The sequence below is a fragment of the Sturnira hondurensis genome, unplaced genomic scaffold (assembly GCF_014824575.4).
Source record: "Sturnira hondurensis isolate 20B ecotype Veracruz unplaced genomic scaffold, ASM1482457v3 Scaffold0013559, whole genome shotgun sequence".
Classification (NCBI taxonomy): Eukaryota; Metazoa; Chordata; class Mammalia; order Chiroptera; family Phyllostomidae; genus Sturnira; species Sturnira hondurensis.
The window spans coordinates 4519594-4538126 of NW_028086190.1; the positions used below are offsets into that span (position 1 = coordinate 4519594).

General features: G+C 38.7%; 1 protein-coding gene across 4 annotated transcripts in view; it reads left to right on the forward strand.

The window, feature by feature from the left end:
• BNC2 (basonuclin zinc finger protein 2) overlaps nucleotides 1-13265 on the forward strand; it is a 425587-nt gene extending 412322 nt beyond the window's left edge. For all 4 annotated transcript variants that reach the window (XM_037061921.1, XM_037061922.1, XM_037061923.1 and 1 more), the window contains one exon: nucleotides 11300-13265. In XM_037061921.1, the coding sequence (XP_036917816.1) occupies nucleotides 11300-11963 (664 nt within the window). In that variant the 3' untranslated portion in view covers nucleotides 11964-13265. The remainder of the gene's footprint in view (nucleotides 1-11299) is intronic.
• The last annotated feature ends 5268 nt before the right edge of the window (nucleotides 13266-18533 follow it).

The following is an 18533-nucleotide window of genomic DNA, read 5'->3' on the forward strand; positions in this document are numbered from 1 at the left end:
AATGAATAGGAGCATAAGAAATTCAAAAGCAGAGAGGACCATTCACATTAATGACGAAGAGCAAGCTAATACAAACCCCAATTCATTCAGTCAGTAGGTGGCTGTTAAAATAACATAAATTATTTTCTCTCTAAAGAACTATGATACTAAAAGGTAATTGAGTGTGTACTGATAGCATTATGTAGGGTTACTCCTGAAAATCTCTGAGCACCCTTCCTTCCTTTTTGTTTATCCCATGATTTTTGTGCTATGAAGATACTGTTCTGTCAGGGAATAGGAAGTTGGCCCTCAGGGGTTTTTTGTTTGTTTAGTTGTTTGTTTTAATTTTTACTGATTTTTAAGAGAGAGAGAGACAGACCTCGATTTGTCTTTCCACTTACGTATTCATTGGTTGTTTCTTGGATGTGCCCTGACTGAGGATCGAACCTACAACCTCGGTGTATCAGGACGATGCTCCAACCAACTGAGCTACCCAGTCAGGATGGGCGCAAGTTTTGAGGTATTCACATGAGATACTCCCTGGGAAGAAGAAATTATAACTAATGGGCCTAGACCCTACAGTCTTTATAAGGGAAATTTTCTTGAAGTGTGTCATAGAATTAGCTGGGCCTACTTTGCCTTTGGTCATATTCTTACCCTCGGTCTTGAATTTTGATCCCCAGGGGGGCTGAGTAGCCGTAGATCACCTGTACTGAAGGGAACCCCATTTATAAATCACATTTGCTTTTTATTTATAAAATAAATAAGTACCCTCTGTCCTCTACTTCCCTAAAATTCCTTACCATTTGCTAATATGGCAAAGCCTATTTACATCTGCTTTAGAGATTGGCAATTTTAAAACTCCCTCAACAAAAGTGAAAACTTTCTATACAGAAACTTGGTGATCTACACTGAAAAAAGTATGTGTCTCTTTGTTTTTCATCTTATATGATTTTTACCATTTTTGCTCCTCTCTTTCTCTGAGAATAGTAGCCACTAATTGCCAAAGTTTATCTTAAATTTTATCAGAAAAGTGAATGCGTTTGTTTGATCTTCAAGGTGTAGGAAAGGTGATTCAACTCCATGAATAAATTTAAAAACAAAATAATATTTGCTTTGGATGAGTTACAAATAAATATGAGGCAGTTATTTGGTACCAAGTGTGAGCCTTCTCTTTGATTGCTAGATAAACCTGTCCAGATTTAAACATGTAAACTTCTTGATTTGTATAGAGTAAGACATCTGTATTTGGTTTATTAAAACCTGCTGATGTCTCCAGAACTAAATTTGTTTGTGTATAGGCCTCTAGGTAGCTGTAGCTAAAAAGCAAAGATGTATAGTTTTTGCTTGTCTGATTACCTGACTTCCAGCCCTGTACAGGTGTGCAGGAATAAATTAACATGACCTACCTCTGATGAGCCACTGCATGCATTAACAACAGAGGTGAAGATGTGAAAACATGCTACCTGCCTCCTGTTATCACCTTCTCAGCAGCAGCACCAATTTTTTCCATCATTATCTATGTTAGGAAACTTAGAGAGAACTTTTCTAAGAGATTTTCAATAATTACACATGATTTCACTAGGCAATACCTCCATGAGCCACTTAGCACCAATTCAGGATAACTATTAGTATATTTGCCCTAATATAATTAGCTGTCAAATACAGTATGTTAATCCTCTCCAAGGTATCAGCCATTTATTTCATTTCCTATGTGTTTTCCAATCAAATCGCAATTCCCTTTTCCAAAATTATTTTACCAAGTGAAGTTGTACAGGTCCTCTGACTCCTAAATGTTAAGGAAGAGATTTTTTTCCTGTGTTACTCTATTTGATTTCACAATAAAGCCAACAGATCAATAGGTCTTTTGTACTTATCTCCATTACTTTCCATCAAAGGCAAGCAAACAAAATAAATCCCCCTTCTGAGTAATTGCTAGTTGTGCCCTCCTCAAGCAAAACTTTGGTAGTAAGATAAACTTCAGTGTCATGCCTGTCTCTGGGGCTCTTTTTATATACTAGGAGGAGAGCAATGAGCAAGACAGTCTCCTGGTATCATAAGGAGAGACTCTGTCAAGCCTGAAGTGAGCCTCCTATCTTCCTAATGACCTCCTGCTGGCCCAGCTGGATGTGAGACAAGCTCATTTAAGCCTCTGCTGACCTTTCACTCCTCCACCCCAAGAACTACACCAGTCACTTCCACCAAACCACCTACCAAATAGACAACAGAGCTTAATGGCAGGAGAATGACTTCCTTTTTCATGGTACAAAGAGATTTTTTACAAATTTCTATTGCTGGGAGTTACATTTAATTTCTTGTGGCTACATCCATTGCACAAACATAGTGCTTCTATGTGCTTCTTATTCTTACCTTCTCTCAAAAGGAACAAGCACTCTTGTGGCATTATCTTGAAAATTCAGGCAAAAACAGCACTGAGAGCAGAATGTACATACTGAATGCACAAGCAGTGTTTTTCATGATGACACCACTTTGAAAGGGTCATCATCATCTTGATTCTTCCTCTCTTGGGTCCACCACCATCTAGCTGACCCTCTGATAGACTTTATTGATGTGAATTGTTCTCATAAATAATTATTCATTTGAGATATTCATTTTTGTGGATAATCTTTTCTTTAAAAAAATATAGGCCATTTCCCACCAGGAAGCAGGCTCTAAGACTACACATATATTAACATTCATTTGTCTCAAACCTGCGAAGAATGGCTTTTTCACAGGTGAAAGGCTTCTACTAGCTCTCTCTCGCTGTAAATGATCATTTGTTTGCTAAGAAGAAGGGAGACTTTTCTTTGTTAAAATTTCATAGTGAAGGTTGAGCTATAACATTGCTTCTTTTTAAAAATCCTTCTCAGAAATAATTTAATGTTTTTTAAGACTCCCACACACTTCAAATAAATGAATGTGGCAGAATATGAAAGGAGTTTACACTTGCCAAAAAATTACAATGTCATAAAAAAGGGATTTGGTGACTTTGATTCTTGGGTGATAAGATGTGTGTGTATGTGTGCACATGCATGTGAGATCGAGAAGCAGGCTGAGGAAGAAGGAAAGAATACTTTTTAGGAAAGGTCAATTTTTCTTTAGTTATTTAACATAAAACTACACTTTTTAAGAAATACCTAGATTTTATGTCCTAATGCAAGCTGCTTGAATTAAAACAGGAGTTGTAAATTCCTGGTAAAAAGCTGTTATGCCTGAAGTGTTAGTGATCGTAACTCTACTACTTTATGGAGTTTATTAGTTCTTTTATTAACTAGGAGGAAAAATGTTACCCAGTTCTGGTTAATTCCTTTTCTTGCTTGCTCTAGTTATTTTGACTTTACCTTACAAAGGGAAAAAAGGCCAAGTTTTGCTAACTGAATATATGCAAGTGATTCTCAATTTTTCTGTTGAATATATCAATCTGAATTATTACCAGCTATTCAAAAATTATGCTAATGTTCTAATCTAAGTACATCCACAAAATGTGCATGTGTGTTTATACACAAACACCCTCATAAATTAGAATATCAAAAGACAAATCATCTTTAATTGCTAGAACAGACATTTTTATCCTGGAATGTAATGTATGAAGTTATATTACCACATTGATGGGAAACAACAAGATTTTGTGACTAAAAGAAGACAGATTTGGGCAATGAGGACAACAGACCCTCAGAAGGAAGCCTCTTCGGTCGGACGGCCAGCTGAGGGGGGGTGCTCTAACGCTGCTGCCTGTTTAGTCCGTTCCCTCCGTCACTGCGGGGGCACTGGTGGGTCAGTTCGCTCACTAGTAATTGTGTTTTACAGACTTCTAAAGCAATTGGCTCAGTCAGTCCCAATTCAATAAAAGTGGAGAGCAAGAGAGAGAGCACTTTTGTTCTATTTTTTACTTGAAATTATTTCATTCAGCAGTCTGTCTTTTTTATTACCAGGACTTGACATTAGCACTCCAAGCTATATTAGCATCCATTTCAGCAGTTCAGTAATGGTATTAAAAAAACACTTAACTTCAACGGTGAATGGTTGTATGACAGTACCATAAAAAATCCACATTAAAAAAAACTCATGTATTTGTCGCAGCAAATTATTTTTCACTTGTTTAACCACTTCAAAACTATGTTCTCCTGGTGGGCATTCACGGTGACATTCTTGTTTTCAGAAGCAGCCAGTGGAGGTGCTCTGCTGATGAGGGGATTAGGGAAAGAGGAAAGGGAAAATCCAGTGGGAAGAGGGTAGGTAGAGATGCTGTTTACCCTGTAGTTAGATTACCTTCCATTCATCAGCAAAGATGGAATTGGCAACCTCAGAGCACCCAAGGTGAAATTCTTGGATCCTCATGCATGGCTGGGATTTGATTTTGAACCCAACCCTCTCCAAACTTGGGAGCAAAGCCTAACTACTTTGGCACTGCAGTGAGCTCATAAATGACTACATTAGGTTCTAAATTTTGATTAAACATTCAGTAATTAATCAATGGTAGACATGAAGCAGTTGGCAAGGTCCAGAGCTGCAAAATGTTTAAGACATAAAACATTACGAAGTAATTAGAATATTCTCCTTCAAGAGAAGGATTGCCTTCAATAAAGAGGTAAATGATAGCATCCTGTTTATTGTGTAGGCAGCCAGAGCAATATGATAAACTGCTGGAGATACACATATCAGTAATCATCCGCATTATTAGTGCCATTAATCATAATTCCAAAAATATGACAGCAGCAGCCAACTTTTTGACCAATTTTGCTTCTGCCTGTTGGCCATTATGACTTAGCTAATAGACCGCAGAGCTCCTGTGCGTGGCAGTTTGCATTGAGAATGGAAGGTTAATTATATTTGAGCTGCTGATTTCTTCTCTCCTTGGAAAAGGCTTAGCACTTTGACAATCCCCGGAGCTCACTGTTGTTAAACCAGTAAAAGTACTTTATTGAAATTTTCTTTGTTGGTCAGGAATGAGGAGATGTTTCCAATGAGATATAAGCGCTAGTCTGGGATAGCAGCTAATGTTTCTTACTCCAGAGTGATCCTTGAGCAGCAAGAGGAACTCAGTGGTTTCTTTAGATCACGTTGTGCTCTCATTTCTCTTCTGCAGACAGGTAACCATTTCAGCACTTCATAGTGATACACCAGGAAATCCCACAAGGCGAGCGGTAGTCTCAATATGTATGTGTAGGACTAAGAAGTTACAGGGGGAGTGGTTAAGAATGTTAGGAGAACTAAGCACCTCTTTAATACAAAATTCTGCTTCTTCAGCTATGCTAACAAAAATGAAAAGTAAAACAAACTTTATAAAAATCGGCCGAATGTTTCTAAAAATTCTAAGTGTTCAATAACATAGGTGTATTGCTGGTTGGTTAACTGGAGTTTCTGTGTTTCAGCTGGTGATTTTAACATCATTTAACCAAAGACAAAAATTAAGATTTTGTGCATAAATTTTATTTATATACCTTAAGTAGTTTCATTTTCAACATAGAATTCATTCTAGATAGGCCATGACTAAATAATAATGTTGCCTACAAAATTCTGTCTCCTCTCTTGAACTCATACATTTCTAAAATTATCTTTTTAAAAGATCATAACTTGACCATTTAAATGAAGTACAACATTTTGACCATTTTTAGCAAATATTTCCTTTGAAAAAGATCTCAGAAATTCATGTTCCATGTTGTACACATTAAAAAAGAAAGTTTAAAATGGCAGAAAATTTTGAAAATCAAGAGAAACATATTCATTCCTATTATTTTGGGAATGTGTCTTCTAAACTATGTAAGTCAGACTCAATCAAGGGATGGAAGACTTGAGAGTTAGTTCATCCAGGGCAAATATAAAATTCAAAATAATTTACCTCAGGTTGTATAAATCCTTAAAAGATGCCAGCGTTCTTGACTTGGCTCATTCTTAACAATGCTAATAGTAAAACGGAATACCATATGAAGTGTCTGATGGAGAAAATTTCCACATGCTGTGAAAACATGGTTCTGTTCACAGTGCAGCACTCAGGGCCTCACATTACAGTGTAACAGGTACTTATTGAACAGTCAGCACCTTTGAGAAGCCTTGATGTGTCAGGTACAGCGCAAAAGTAAAATGGTTGGGGAACAGGGCCGTTGGATATTAATACTGCACTTAACCTGAACATTCAGCATACACATTTTCCACCTACCAATCTGCTGTCTCAAATGCCATCACAGCATTAACATTTTTTATGCATTCCACAGCAGTGACAAATTGTTTTCTAACTGTAGCGCCAGATTTAGTATGCAAAAGACACGTTTGCCTCTGCCAACAAATCAATAATTCTCACTAACATCTTCAGAGTTACAACATTTATAAAGTTGCAAAGTGGAGTAAACAAACCATCTGTTTGGCTTTTCCATATGTGTCATACTTTCTTATTAGCATATTATGATTCACTTAGTAAACAAATTTGGTGATTTCATTCATGTCAAAGTTAGGTCGGAAACTTGAAGATGATTAACATTCCTGGGGCAAGCACATTAATACATTGCTTCCTGGGCAGTTAAATGGCTTCTCAGGAGAATCACCCCTGTTGACAAGATGAGACTGTCAATTTTGTTTGCCTGCCACATTAGGGGCCGTAAGGGGACGGCAGGTTCTTAGAGAGGGGAGTCGTGTAGGCAGCGTGATTCACTGTGAATTGAGAAAAGAAGTCTGATTCTGATAAATGGTCGACCCCAACACATCCTGTGTGTTATTACAACAGACGTGCCATATCTGTGTGGTAAATTAGCTAAACCCCTAAAGAGTTTGGTGGGAGCTTATCTTCAAGTGAATAATTTGAATGTAGTGGGAACTGTCTGCGTGACCAGTATGGATGATTTGTTTTATATTGAAAAGGATTGAAGTGACTGAATTTCGTACTTTTAATTTTCTGAAATTTGCTTATCTTTTAAATCTTGCTTTTAACATGTATTTCTTTACTTTTTTGTATTTTTTAATGTTGTTTACTAGAGTTTTACATTGAATTTTTTTTCCTGAGCTAGCAATGGTTTTCAGCTCTTCTTGGAGAGAATTTTTAAACAGCTTATACAACAACTAGTTTCTGCAGAAAAGCATGCTATCAGAAATGTAATTTAATTCAAAGGACTGTAAGCATACTATTATTCATAAATGGTAATATAAAAGTTTTTGAGCAGTTAAGGACAACACAGTGTTATATCAAGCCATAGATGAGAATTAAGTGGGACAGAAATTTTAATTTTTTTTCTGTCAATCTGGATAGTATTGTTAACTCAGTGTCCCATAAAACACTCAAACCTGGTATCTAGATTTCCCAGAATTAGATATAAATTCACCTCTCTATCCCTATGCACATATACATACATACATACACACACACACACACACACACAGTGTATATGTGTGTGTGTGTGTGTGTGTGGTATCTGCCATCTAAATACACTGAGATCGTTCTGGACAATATAGTTTAAGGGACGTGTTTGTGTGTGTGTGTGTGTGTGTTCAGTGACAGAGGTAAGGAAGGAAATAAAGGCAAAACTAATCCAAAATGGAACCTTAATTCCATTGTAAATAGATGTATTGTAATTAATTATCAAGTATTTTGTTTCAATTCACTAAGTTTAGAATGGCTCAAAACTGATGAAGAATTAAGAGTTAGATGTTGGACTTCTCATGTAACCTAAAGCTTGACTCATTATTTAGTTTCCAATATGTTAAGTGTAGTATTAATATCCAGTAGCGCCTATTCCCTGTTTTACTTTTCAGTTGTACCTGACTGAAAAGTTGTACAAGATACAAACCAAGATACAATTCAGTTGTATCATGGTTTCTCAAAGGTGCTGACTATTCAGACTAAAATTCTGATTTTCTCATTTGGGCATGAGGCTGTCTTAATTTTTTTATTTTATTATTATTTTTTTATCCTGTCCCAAGAACATGCTCTTGATCTTAGAGGGGAAATGAGGGAGGGTCTGAGGGAGAGAGAACATCAACTGTCTGCCTACTGTCCTGCCATCCCATGATCCTCTTCTCTATGTATCTTACGGTCAGTAGGCACGAGTTCTGTGTGTCTCTTCCATCTTCCCTTTTTACCTCTTCAATTTTCTGATCCAAATAAACTTGTAAATTGCTGTTAATCATAGGTCTTTGTATCTCTTCATGAGGACAGTATTTTATGACAGTTAATGGTTTGGACTGACCGATTCCACTCTCTGACCATAGGGCTTTGTTAAATCAAGTGCTGCCTTTTGTCCATTCTGTGAAAGCTGAACTTACCTTCTTGAGGGGCAGAATCAGTACTCTTTAAAGAATTTAAAGTCCTTATCCTCTGCCTGCTCTTTTTCTCTTACTACCCCAGTAATACTGTGTGAGTTTGTTAGAAAATCTCAAAAGCTCACAATCATGAGAAAAAAACAGCAGGCTTTCTATAGCCCATTCTTCCCATCTTCATTTCTAGTGTTTTGCATATGGTATTTAGGGGGGATTATTAAACAAAAATGAAATAGATTAAGAAATGAACATAAAAAAATCAATTCTTTTGAACTGTGGTTGCATAATGGAAATCGACTACCATGAATGAACCTGTGTACTGAAGTTATGAACAGCAGAGCTAATGCACTGCCATGAGTTCATCTTTATTATTGCATTACACCTGAATCAATTGATAAAGTAGGGGTTTTTTTAAGCGAAGGATGGCACTTAATTGAATAAAAGTCAATGTAATTATATTAGCAGAGGCCAACAGTACTGCTGACAGCGGAAAAGGGACACTGTTGAGCAGAATGCCGAGCTGGTCTACACATTTCTGCACATCGTTTGGTTGACAGATATTGAGGGCTGGTACATCATCTAATTAGATTACAGATTTCTATTGCTGTAAGTGAGAAGTGAAGAGAAACATCTCTTCCTGGTAACATATTGGTGGATATGTGTAATTTCACAAGTCATTTTGGGAAAGATGTGTCCATCTGGGTGATCAGTGTATCCTTTTGTCAATGTTAATTTATTCTTCTTATTCAGTGTGTCTTTATGTGACTGTTGTGTATCTGGCTGCTGTTTTCTCATCAGTGAATCTAGGAAGTGGTAACTGCAGATGTGTGAGAAGCAACACAGAGTTCTAGATTACAGTCAATCACAAAATGTGTGCTTGTGAAATTAAGAAAGTGGGGAGGGTGTTAAAAATAATGAACAGAGAGGAGGCAGGATTTCATGAGCTGCTTATGGCTGGCAGATTGTTTTATCAACAGAGTAATAATACAGAGTGTAACTGTGTTTCTACATTCTTATAATAACTCTGGTGGTGTCATACCCACATGTCAGGGTAAAGATTTCCCAGTAGGCATTTCCTGTACTCGGCTTAGCAACCTGCCCTTGGAGTTATCTGCCATCTGACCCCAAGGAAATGGGGAGACTGTCAGAGCAGGGACCGTGGGGACAGCTTCTCTTTATCGTTCATGTATCTGCGCACTGCATGCCTCTGTGTGGAACTCATTTATGGATGATGCTGATGCTGTGAATTTGTTTTATCTTAATTTGATTTATGATTTTTGGATTATGCAGCTGATCTGAAAATCATCAAGACAGCATATGAGATGATCGCTTATGACAGAAAATGATTTTGTGATCAGAACATTTTAAATCCCTATTTTATTGTTGAAGTTTTTTAAAAAAAACCAGATGTCTAGAATGTGAATTTGTTTTCTCTCTCTCTCTCTCTCTCTCTGTCTCTCTTTCTTTTTCTCTCTCTCTGTCTCTCATTCTTGCTTTCTTTTGTGATCGATTTAGCAAAAGATTAGAAAGCTGATCTTATTATCACAAGGTAAGCTCAGCCTTCCTAAGTGCAGTGTGGAGAGGGCTGTGCCCCTCTTCCCCTTAAAACCAGAGTGCTGTATATATTGTCTCGTGTGGGAAGGTGGAGAAGTCTTTCTCCTCTTCCTTGTCTCTGAGGCACATACCTCTCAGCCACCTCTCAGAAGTGTTAGCCACGTTTGTCACCAAATGGAGTGACTCGTTTTGGTCTCCCATACTTTTTATTCATAATCGAGAGGTCTGTTGAACCTTATTAACAGCTATTACAGATCATTTCTATTATCACGGTTACTTCTCCAAGATGTAGAGCTTCTGCCACTATTGAGAAGCTTTTATATATCCGCAATTTATACAGGTTTATTTTTTTGGAAGGGTAGCCTTCAAAGGGTACTTTTCAAACATATGAGCCTTTGCAGGTGGAGAGAGGTATATGCCCAAGGGCACTGTAAGAATAAATGGGGGGAGTGTAAATACGACGACAGTGTTTTCAGACAGATAACAACGTATCAGGCCTTGCAAGTCCTGACATCCCTATGGACGCTCCGGGACAAACCTTCTCCTTTTTTACACAAGCAAAGCCCTTAGCGAGTAGAGTAAAAGTTTTGCTTGTCTAAGAAGTACGGGTTCCGGTTGTTAAAATACAGAAATAGTATGTTGTTATTGTGCTTGATTTTTTTTTTGTATTTATTGTGATTCTTTTTTTCTTTCCGTCCCTTTGGGTTTTCTGTTGCTTAATGTGATTTTTTTAAAGGGTGGGTGGGTTTTAGGGGTTTTTTTTAACAGTATCGGTATTTAATTTCTGTTTTAAAAAATTAAATTTTAAACGTTGAATTGCTTAATGAAAATGTAGCAGCTCCTGAAAATAATTGTTTTACTATTAGATTTAGCTGAAATCCCAAATTATCCTGAGAAAAAGGATGTATGCCGAAGAGTCTATAACCCTATTTCAAATTGCTCATCTACTAAGCTAAATTTTTTTCTACCTAAAACTTGAAGTATAGGAAGATGAGGAGCAAGATTTCATTATTCTTGAAGTCAAACCTAAATTATCTAGACCATTGCTATTTTTTGTACCTCCAAATAAAGTGTTTGCTGTAGATAAAAAAGGTTTTTTAGGTAAATTCAAAGTATTCCATTTAGACAACCAGAAAGCTCCCATTCTTTTATCCTACTTAATATATATTTTTAAAATCTCTGCTATGAGACTATCTGTAGCCAATGCTGTTCCATGGCAAAACTAACAGAACAATCATTGAGGAAAAGGTGCATGGGTGTGCATTCATCCGACCATTGAAGAATTTTACTCTTGTAAAAATTATGTTAATGAAAAGCTCCCCTTATTGCATTTCCCACCACCACTTAGTCCCAAATCCTGAGGATGTAGGGAAATGTTTGCTTTTATAATGGTGTAATTAGCAATGAATGTGCTTATTTGATGCCTAGTGAAAGCTGAATCAATTTTAAAATGCTCTCCTTTTTCTCACCCGTCCCCACTCCCTGCACACCGACCCTCCCCCCTTCCCTCTTGATTTCCTAGACACAGTGCCAACATAAATCTGCATCGTAAACTGTTGACCAAAGAACTCGATGACATGGGCCTGGACTCATCGTCGCAGCCCTCCCTTAGCAAGGACCTCCGGGATGAATTTTTGATGAAGATCTATGGAGCCCACCACCCCATGGGGCTCGACGTCAGGGAAGATGCCTCCTCTCCCGCAGGGACGGAAGACTCCCACCTGAACGGGTATGGGAGAGGCATGGCGGAGGACTACATGGTCCTTGACCTGAGCACCACCTCCAGCCTCCAGTCCAGCAGCAGCATCCATTCCTCCAGAGAATCCGACGCGGGCAGTGATGAGGGGATTCTCCTCGACGACATTGACGGGGCGAGTGACAGTGGGGAGTCGGCGCACAAGGCCGAGGCCCCCACCCTGCCTGGCAGCCTAGGGGCTGAAGTTTCAGGATCTCTGATGTTCAACAGTTTGTCCGGGAGCAATGGTGGGATTATGTGCAACATTTGCCACAAAATGTACAGCAACAAGGGGACCCTGAGAGTGCACTACAAAACTGTGCATTTGCGAGAAATGCACAAGTGCAAAGTCCCTGGTTGCAATATGATGTTTTCCTCTGTGCGAAGCCGAAATCGGCACAGTCAGAACCCTAATCTCCACAAAAACATTCCCTTCACTTCAGTAGATTAGTCTCAGAACGGACACTACAAATGCCAGCTCTCACCAGACGGCCTACATGTTTGAACTGCCATACTCAGTGTGTGCTTGTGTATTTGAGTGTGTGTGTGTGTATACACATGTATGCCTCTCTGTTCACACACACACACCTATTTTCTTTTCTTTAGGTATAAAAATATAAACACTAAGTGCTTTTGAAACTTTTTTTCCTTTCTGGTTTTGGAAAAGGTGGGAGGGATCTTTCATTCAGGGGTGAAAACTAAGTACCCTTTAAATACAAATACACACACACACACACATAAAGCGTGCAAGTAGCCCAAATTCTGACAATAATAATTCTTGGTCCTCTCCAAAGAGACAGTTTGTTGTACCCATGACTGTTGCCTGCAAATAAAATAAAAGGGAAAAAAAGAAAAAAAGAAACAAAAAAGGAACTTCTGAATAGTTGTCTTTTGTGAATTTGAAGGTTTTGAGAGAATCTTCAACTAAAGCATGGCAGATTCACCTGTAAATATTTAGCCTTGAGAGGCCAATGATGTAAAACAGTTGTATTGATGTTGTTTAACTCTTTTGTTTAATTTTTACAGTTACATCCCGCTGTTAGATATGCAGGAAAAAAATAGTTTGCTGGCTAGCTCTATTCATTTATGTTAGCATTAATGCACATTTTAAAAAAACAAAAAAACATGGTCTTGTTTTTACTACCTGCTAGATGTAGCGATGAAGAGGTGCTGGCATGCTTCTCAGCACGGATCTGATTTGTTTAAATGTCCTGTACGTACATAAATCCAGTCATGCACTTTTTTTCATACACTACAAGGGGATGTGTAATATCCATGCTTCTTTTCTATCCTTAAACTATTGCCATACTTCAAATAAGTGTCTTTTTTTAAAAAATTCACTTGTATAAAAATGGTCTGGTCAGTATAGGGCACAAATGCCAAACAAAAGTATTAGTGTTAACACAAAACTGCCAACTTTGCACAAGTTTCCAGAAAAGAAAATACAATTAGTCACTCAACATAACCACAGGCCAATTTGTCGGCCACCAGAAAACCGCTTAAAAAAAAACACTTGGTGATTCTTTCAAGTGCCGAATGTTATTAGAATCAACATTGCATCCTTCTTGCTTATATGTTAAGTTACATGAAAGGAAAACAAAATTATGTGGTGTGAAACAGCCAAGGCATTTATTCTTTAGAGGCAGGATAATATTTCAGGATACAAAAGCCCGAATTACTCACTATGGAACAAAGCTGAATACAGTAGAAGGGTTGAACACATTTCCAAGGACCTAACCCTATCCTTTAAAAAGAAAAAAAGTCCAAACTGGGCTGGTCTGTTGTATGGCTGTCTAATTCGATGCAGGTTCTTCAGTAGTGGTGTGATTCAGCCTATTTGATAGACAAAATCGAAAGACATTTAACAGCAGCCATACTTTGAAGCTTTGAAAACATGTGCTGAACTTGAATTGAGCAACACTCGTTTCTGAAAAGCCAGAACAGGGGTTTAAACAGGATCTCTCACTGTTTAGTGTTCTGTGCTTCCCCCACACGATTTGTCAGAAAAAAATGAAAGCAAGCCTAAAACCAAGCAATCGAGAGTGAGAAGGGGGTGCTGGGAGATGATTCTCCAAAGCTTTTTTTGTTTTGTTTTGTTTCCGATGTTTACACATGTTGCCTGAGCTGGTTAACCACATCGGCAGCCTCAGCTACCACAACATACTGACTAAATGATGATATTTACTCAAGTTCAGTCTGCAGCCAAGACCATTAGGGTGTGCATGGCAGACTATGTTGTTTTTGTTTTTGTTTTTGCTTTTTTAAGTGAAGGGGGAGAGATAAACAAGGAATATGTTGTCAATTATTGTTGTCAAACAATAATTTCAAGAGAATGTATTTCTTTTCTGCATTTAATGGCCTCAAACATTTCTCATTAGCCTAAAAGTTAGAAATACCCTGTTTATTTTAACTTTTCATGTCATTTCCATTTTTCATATGTTTTGTAATTATTTTTTCTATGTTCACATCAGCATTCACTTCCGTTAAATTTGCCAAAGGAAACTGTTAATACGTTTCTGTTGTTATTATTCCTATAGGAGTTATTGTACCTCACAGTATTTATTGTTTCCAAAAAGAAGCATCAATAGTTGAGAATTCAGTATTTTTATTTGTGAAAAGTTCAGAAACAATAGATTCTTAAAGATAAGCTAGATGTGTCTATGAGCTTTATCTTTTCATCTCCTTCAGAGAATGCTATGTGGTTCATTTAATTCATCACCTGTTCTACCGTGAGGAAAGACCGAAATTACTTGCAGTACAAAAGAAACCTTATTAAACACTATGTCTCTTAAATGACACATGTTTACGGTAAAAAGCTGAGGAATTAGTAATAACCATTTTTGTTTTCTTGTACCTTTGAATTTCCCAAAGTCTTAATTACTTTATTTTCTTGTTGTGTTAAATTGAATAGACAGAGATGTTTTCTTTTGTTTTATACCATACAAGACTCTGTACAGTATGTTTGTGAAAGATTGAACTAGAATAATGAAAGTTTGTTTGCAAACATTTTGGTCCTCTTAGCGTTCTCTCTGTTGCGCTGTTGCCCCATTATCAGATGGTTCAGTTCAAAAAGGGTGGGGAAAATATTGTATCCCAACAAAAGATTCTAGAAACACTAGTTTTTGGAGTTTGCATAGAGAGAATTATACCCAGTTTTATGAAATAACACACTTTTATTTTAGCAACTTTTTAAAGTCACACTCTTGGTTGAGATACTCAATTGAACTCATCTTGTTCAAAATCAATGTTTAGTGTTTTTAATTTAATGTCAACTAAAAGGTCAGATAGCCCTGGTGAGTGAATTACATAGCTGTTGGCAGGTCACATCAGCAGGTGAACCAGGCTTCGAACTAATGTTTGTTACTTGCCACAAACTGGGCTACTGTGGATAGCCAGTTACATGACCAGAAGCAGTGAGATTCTCACAGTGTAGTATCTTTCTTGCTCGGAAACATAAAATTGCAACTGCATTTTGTCAGAGAAATGGCAATGAATCCTGGAAAGTCACCCTGTTTAAGTGTCTCCTCTCCTATTTGCTACTATTCCTGTGCCTCCGACGCCCAAATGTAATGGTGGCCTTCTGAATGGGTGAATATTTTCCAGTGCAAAACCTATTTGCTTAAAAGGGGCAAGGGGTGTGGATTGAAGTGGTACGTAACAGGTACAGTCGTGAAACGTACAACGCCTTTAGCCCCGAAGTGCTGCTTGTTCTTGGGTGTGTGCCTGCGTGCAGCGTGGAAACTACAAGTCTAGTTGAGATGGTGACCCCAAGGTTTATTTGCAACCAGGAAGCAGTCAGAGACCAGCATTCCCATCACTGAGCCCTTCCTCTTCCCTCATTCCTACGCATTTGTTTTCTCACACAGATGCCTATCGTGAGGTAGTTTCTCTCTGGCTGCGTCTATTCTATAGTGGCTGAAAATTAATGCTGATGCTGACTTTCATCTAAGCAGCTTTCCCCCATTTCGTTGATTTGAACCAGAGTTCTGTCCCAGGTACAAAATTGGGTGGTGTTATTAATGTGCATGTTGAGTAGGCAGTGTTGAAACTTACTGATTTGATCATTTCATTTTAAACTGTTTTTGTGAATATCAGAAAAGGTGCTGCTGTAGGGAGTATGTGCATGCTATGGAGGGGTGTGACAAAGAACAGGAAAACAATGTCATTAATTTGATTCTTAAAACGTGATCAGGAGCTTGACAATCCCAGCTCTGCTATTAATTGTATTGAAATAATTCAACCCAGTGTAACACATTTCAGGTCTTGGTCCAGCTACCCAGTTCAGCCTCATGCCTTTTAAAGGTTAAGAGGTGTTAATATTTTCATGATAAACATCTTTTTTTGAAAGTGTTTTTAGAACAAGGGTGCCACTGTCTTTGCAGTGTGTGACTCCTTTTCTTGGGAATTTCCAGGCCATTTCAGTGGGAGGAGGAAGGTGTTCAACTGGTTAACAGCCCCATTAGTGTAGCCACTGCTCTTGGAAAACGGGGGGAAAAAAGCTTTCACTATATCAAGAATGGGCTGTTCCAGAGACATTCTCCTCATTTTACTCAGGAGCAACTGTGCGTTAGGTTCTCCCCAAATAAAATAAATGTGATCTTTCGTTCCCTGTTCTGTGTACACACCCCAGATGCGTGCCAAGCAGATGAGAATGGGGGCCCTTGGCAATGAGAACATAAAGAAGCCAGTAACCAGATGGAGGTGGACATGCTGCTAACTACTAACAGTTGACCTGAGCAGCCCTGACTTGTACTTGGTCTGTGAGTTTTGAGTTGGATTGACTAACAGAGTAAATAAAATGCAACTGTAAAAAGACATGCTACATCTGCTATCATAAACAAATCACCCAGAAAAAACAACTTACATTCTTTCTATGGACATACTACTTTTCTCAAGAACTTCTTTTTTAAAATTATGATTAACAAATTTAATTTTTAAAGAATCACTTACATTCCCCCAAGTTTGGAATGTTAATATAAAAGAGTTTAGTTTTTCCCTCTCCTTGTTTGGTTTTTTAATGGGGTAAGGGGGATCTCGCCAAGTTAGGAGGACACAAGAGGCAGGTGCCAGAGAGACTGCGGGCATCGCAGCTTTCCTACAAGCTCAGGGAGTAAGGCCTCCTCAGTAGAGGGCTGCCCTGTTTGAAAGTGGCTACGAAAGAAAAGGGTGGATGCACTAGAAGGGCGTGCAGGGGGAAAGTCTGGCGCAACCCTACCCGGCAGTGGGTGAGACCATTGAGATGCAGTGCCCTGTTCAGCTCCCCGTGACAGGCACCACACCGAACCCCTGTCTGAGGACAGAGGACAACAAGGACAGCTGCGTGTAATAGCTCAAGTACCTTAGGAGAACCAACAAGGCGTTTGTGTGGGGGTCAGGTGGGAGGGGTTCTTACTCTTTTTTTTGGAGAAGTGATGCTGGAGCCCCTCAGGAAGCCAAAAAATGTAATGGGTCAACCTAGGTTGTAGCAAAGGCTGGTGGTCTAACCTAGCTCTAACCGGGACAAGTGGAATAGCAGTGAGGGGTAGCCAGCGTGGACCTGTTCGTCATCGTTTTTGCCCTCCCCTGTAGCTGTGGTTGTAATGCTACTCAGCTAAAGCTCTCTCGATCAAAAGGTGGGCTCGTTTACCTTCCTACGAAGCATCCCCAAGTAACTTCTCTGTTTTCACATCTTCCCTCAAAGCTAAACTGTGTGCTGTAGCCTTGTTTACGTCAGTATGAAGGCCACATCTGATCTGCCCCAGACTCATTTCCATATTTTCTATAGTTGGAGGGTTGCTCACTGGAAATGGTAATTTTCAATTAGTATTATGTAAATCCAGCTGTAAAATTGAGTAGTGAATTAATTTATCGTCACTGTTGCCCAGACACCCATTCACCCTCCTGTCCTGTCATCTTCATTGCCCTCATATCTTGCACAAAATGATGTTTGTGGTCATTTGGCAATAGCTGGACATCAGTACTGTCTTTTGGCATTTGTTGAAAAATCCAAGTGCCTAATAGCAGGGAGTTTAAAAATAAGCATTTTTACAAGTACACTGAACTGGATCAGCATTATTGTTCACTGTAGTGCTGTATGTATTTTTGGAGCAGCATACTATCGTTGTCATAAAACTATCTTTATTCTTCTTTAAAGCATTGTTCTAAATTCATTTGACCTTTACTGCAAAAAAAAATCTTTTTTTCTGTAGAGTATCAGGACAAGGTTCAGTTTGTAACAAATAATGGACCATTACAAAAGAGGAAAGGGAAAAGCCTGGGCTGAGCAGCGAGAAGCTTCAGTTCAATTTCACCTCATATCTTTCTAATAACTTACTTGTCACTTTATTACCTTCCAGTAATGTGAACGCTGCTGACAAGACTGTCACACTAACAGCAGACAACACCCTCTCTGCCTCAGCCCCAGCTCTCCTGGCTACTTATTGCCCTGGCCCTGAAGGGACACAAACTAATAGTGTGCTTTCCAGTTCAGCACTTGGCCATCAAATATAAAAGGATGCGTAATTGCCTGTTTATCCCTTGTGAAGGGGAAATTGAGTACAAGGGCTAGGCTTTCCCACTGAGCTCCCTGAGGTACAAACATTCACAGTCTCTCCCCCACCACCCTACTTCCACTTCTCCCGCCCCTCTCGCCACTTAAGCTCATGCACACACACACACACCTAGGAAACTGCATCTCTGGTAAGCCCAGGGCTGCCTCTAGATGTCCTCTCCAGCTATTAAGTGGACGGTAACAAGATGACTTCGAAAATAAAGGGTCAGTAGAGAGATGCTGGCTCTGACAGCATTCTCGGCATCTTTGGAGCTTACGTACGGAATTGCCGCCCGTGCCCATCCGTCCGGGAGAACTGGGTGTGGCCCTCAAATTAGAGTAAAACTTCCCACAAACCACTGACATACACAGCATTACATTGCCCCATAATCTGCAAGGATAAATGAAAATATACTTCTTCCCCTTCAAAAAGTTCACATCGTAAACAAATTGTTGTATGGGGTGGTAAAAAAAAAAAGTTTTTAGCTCTGG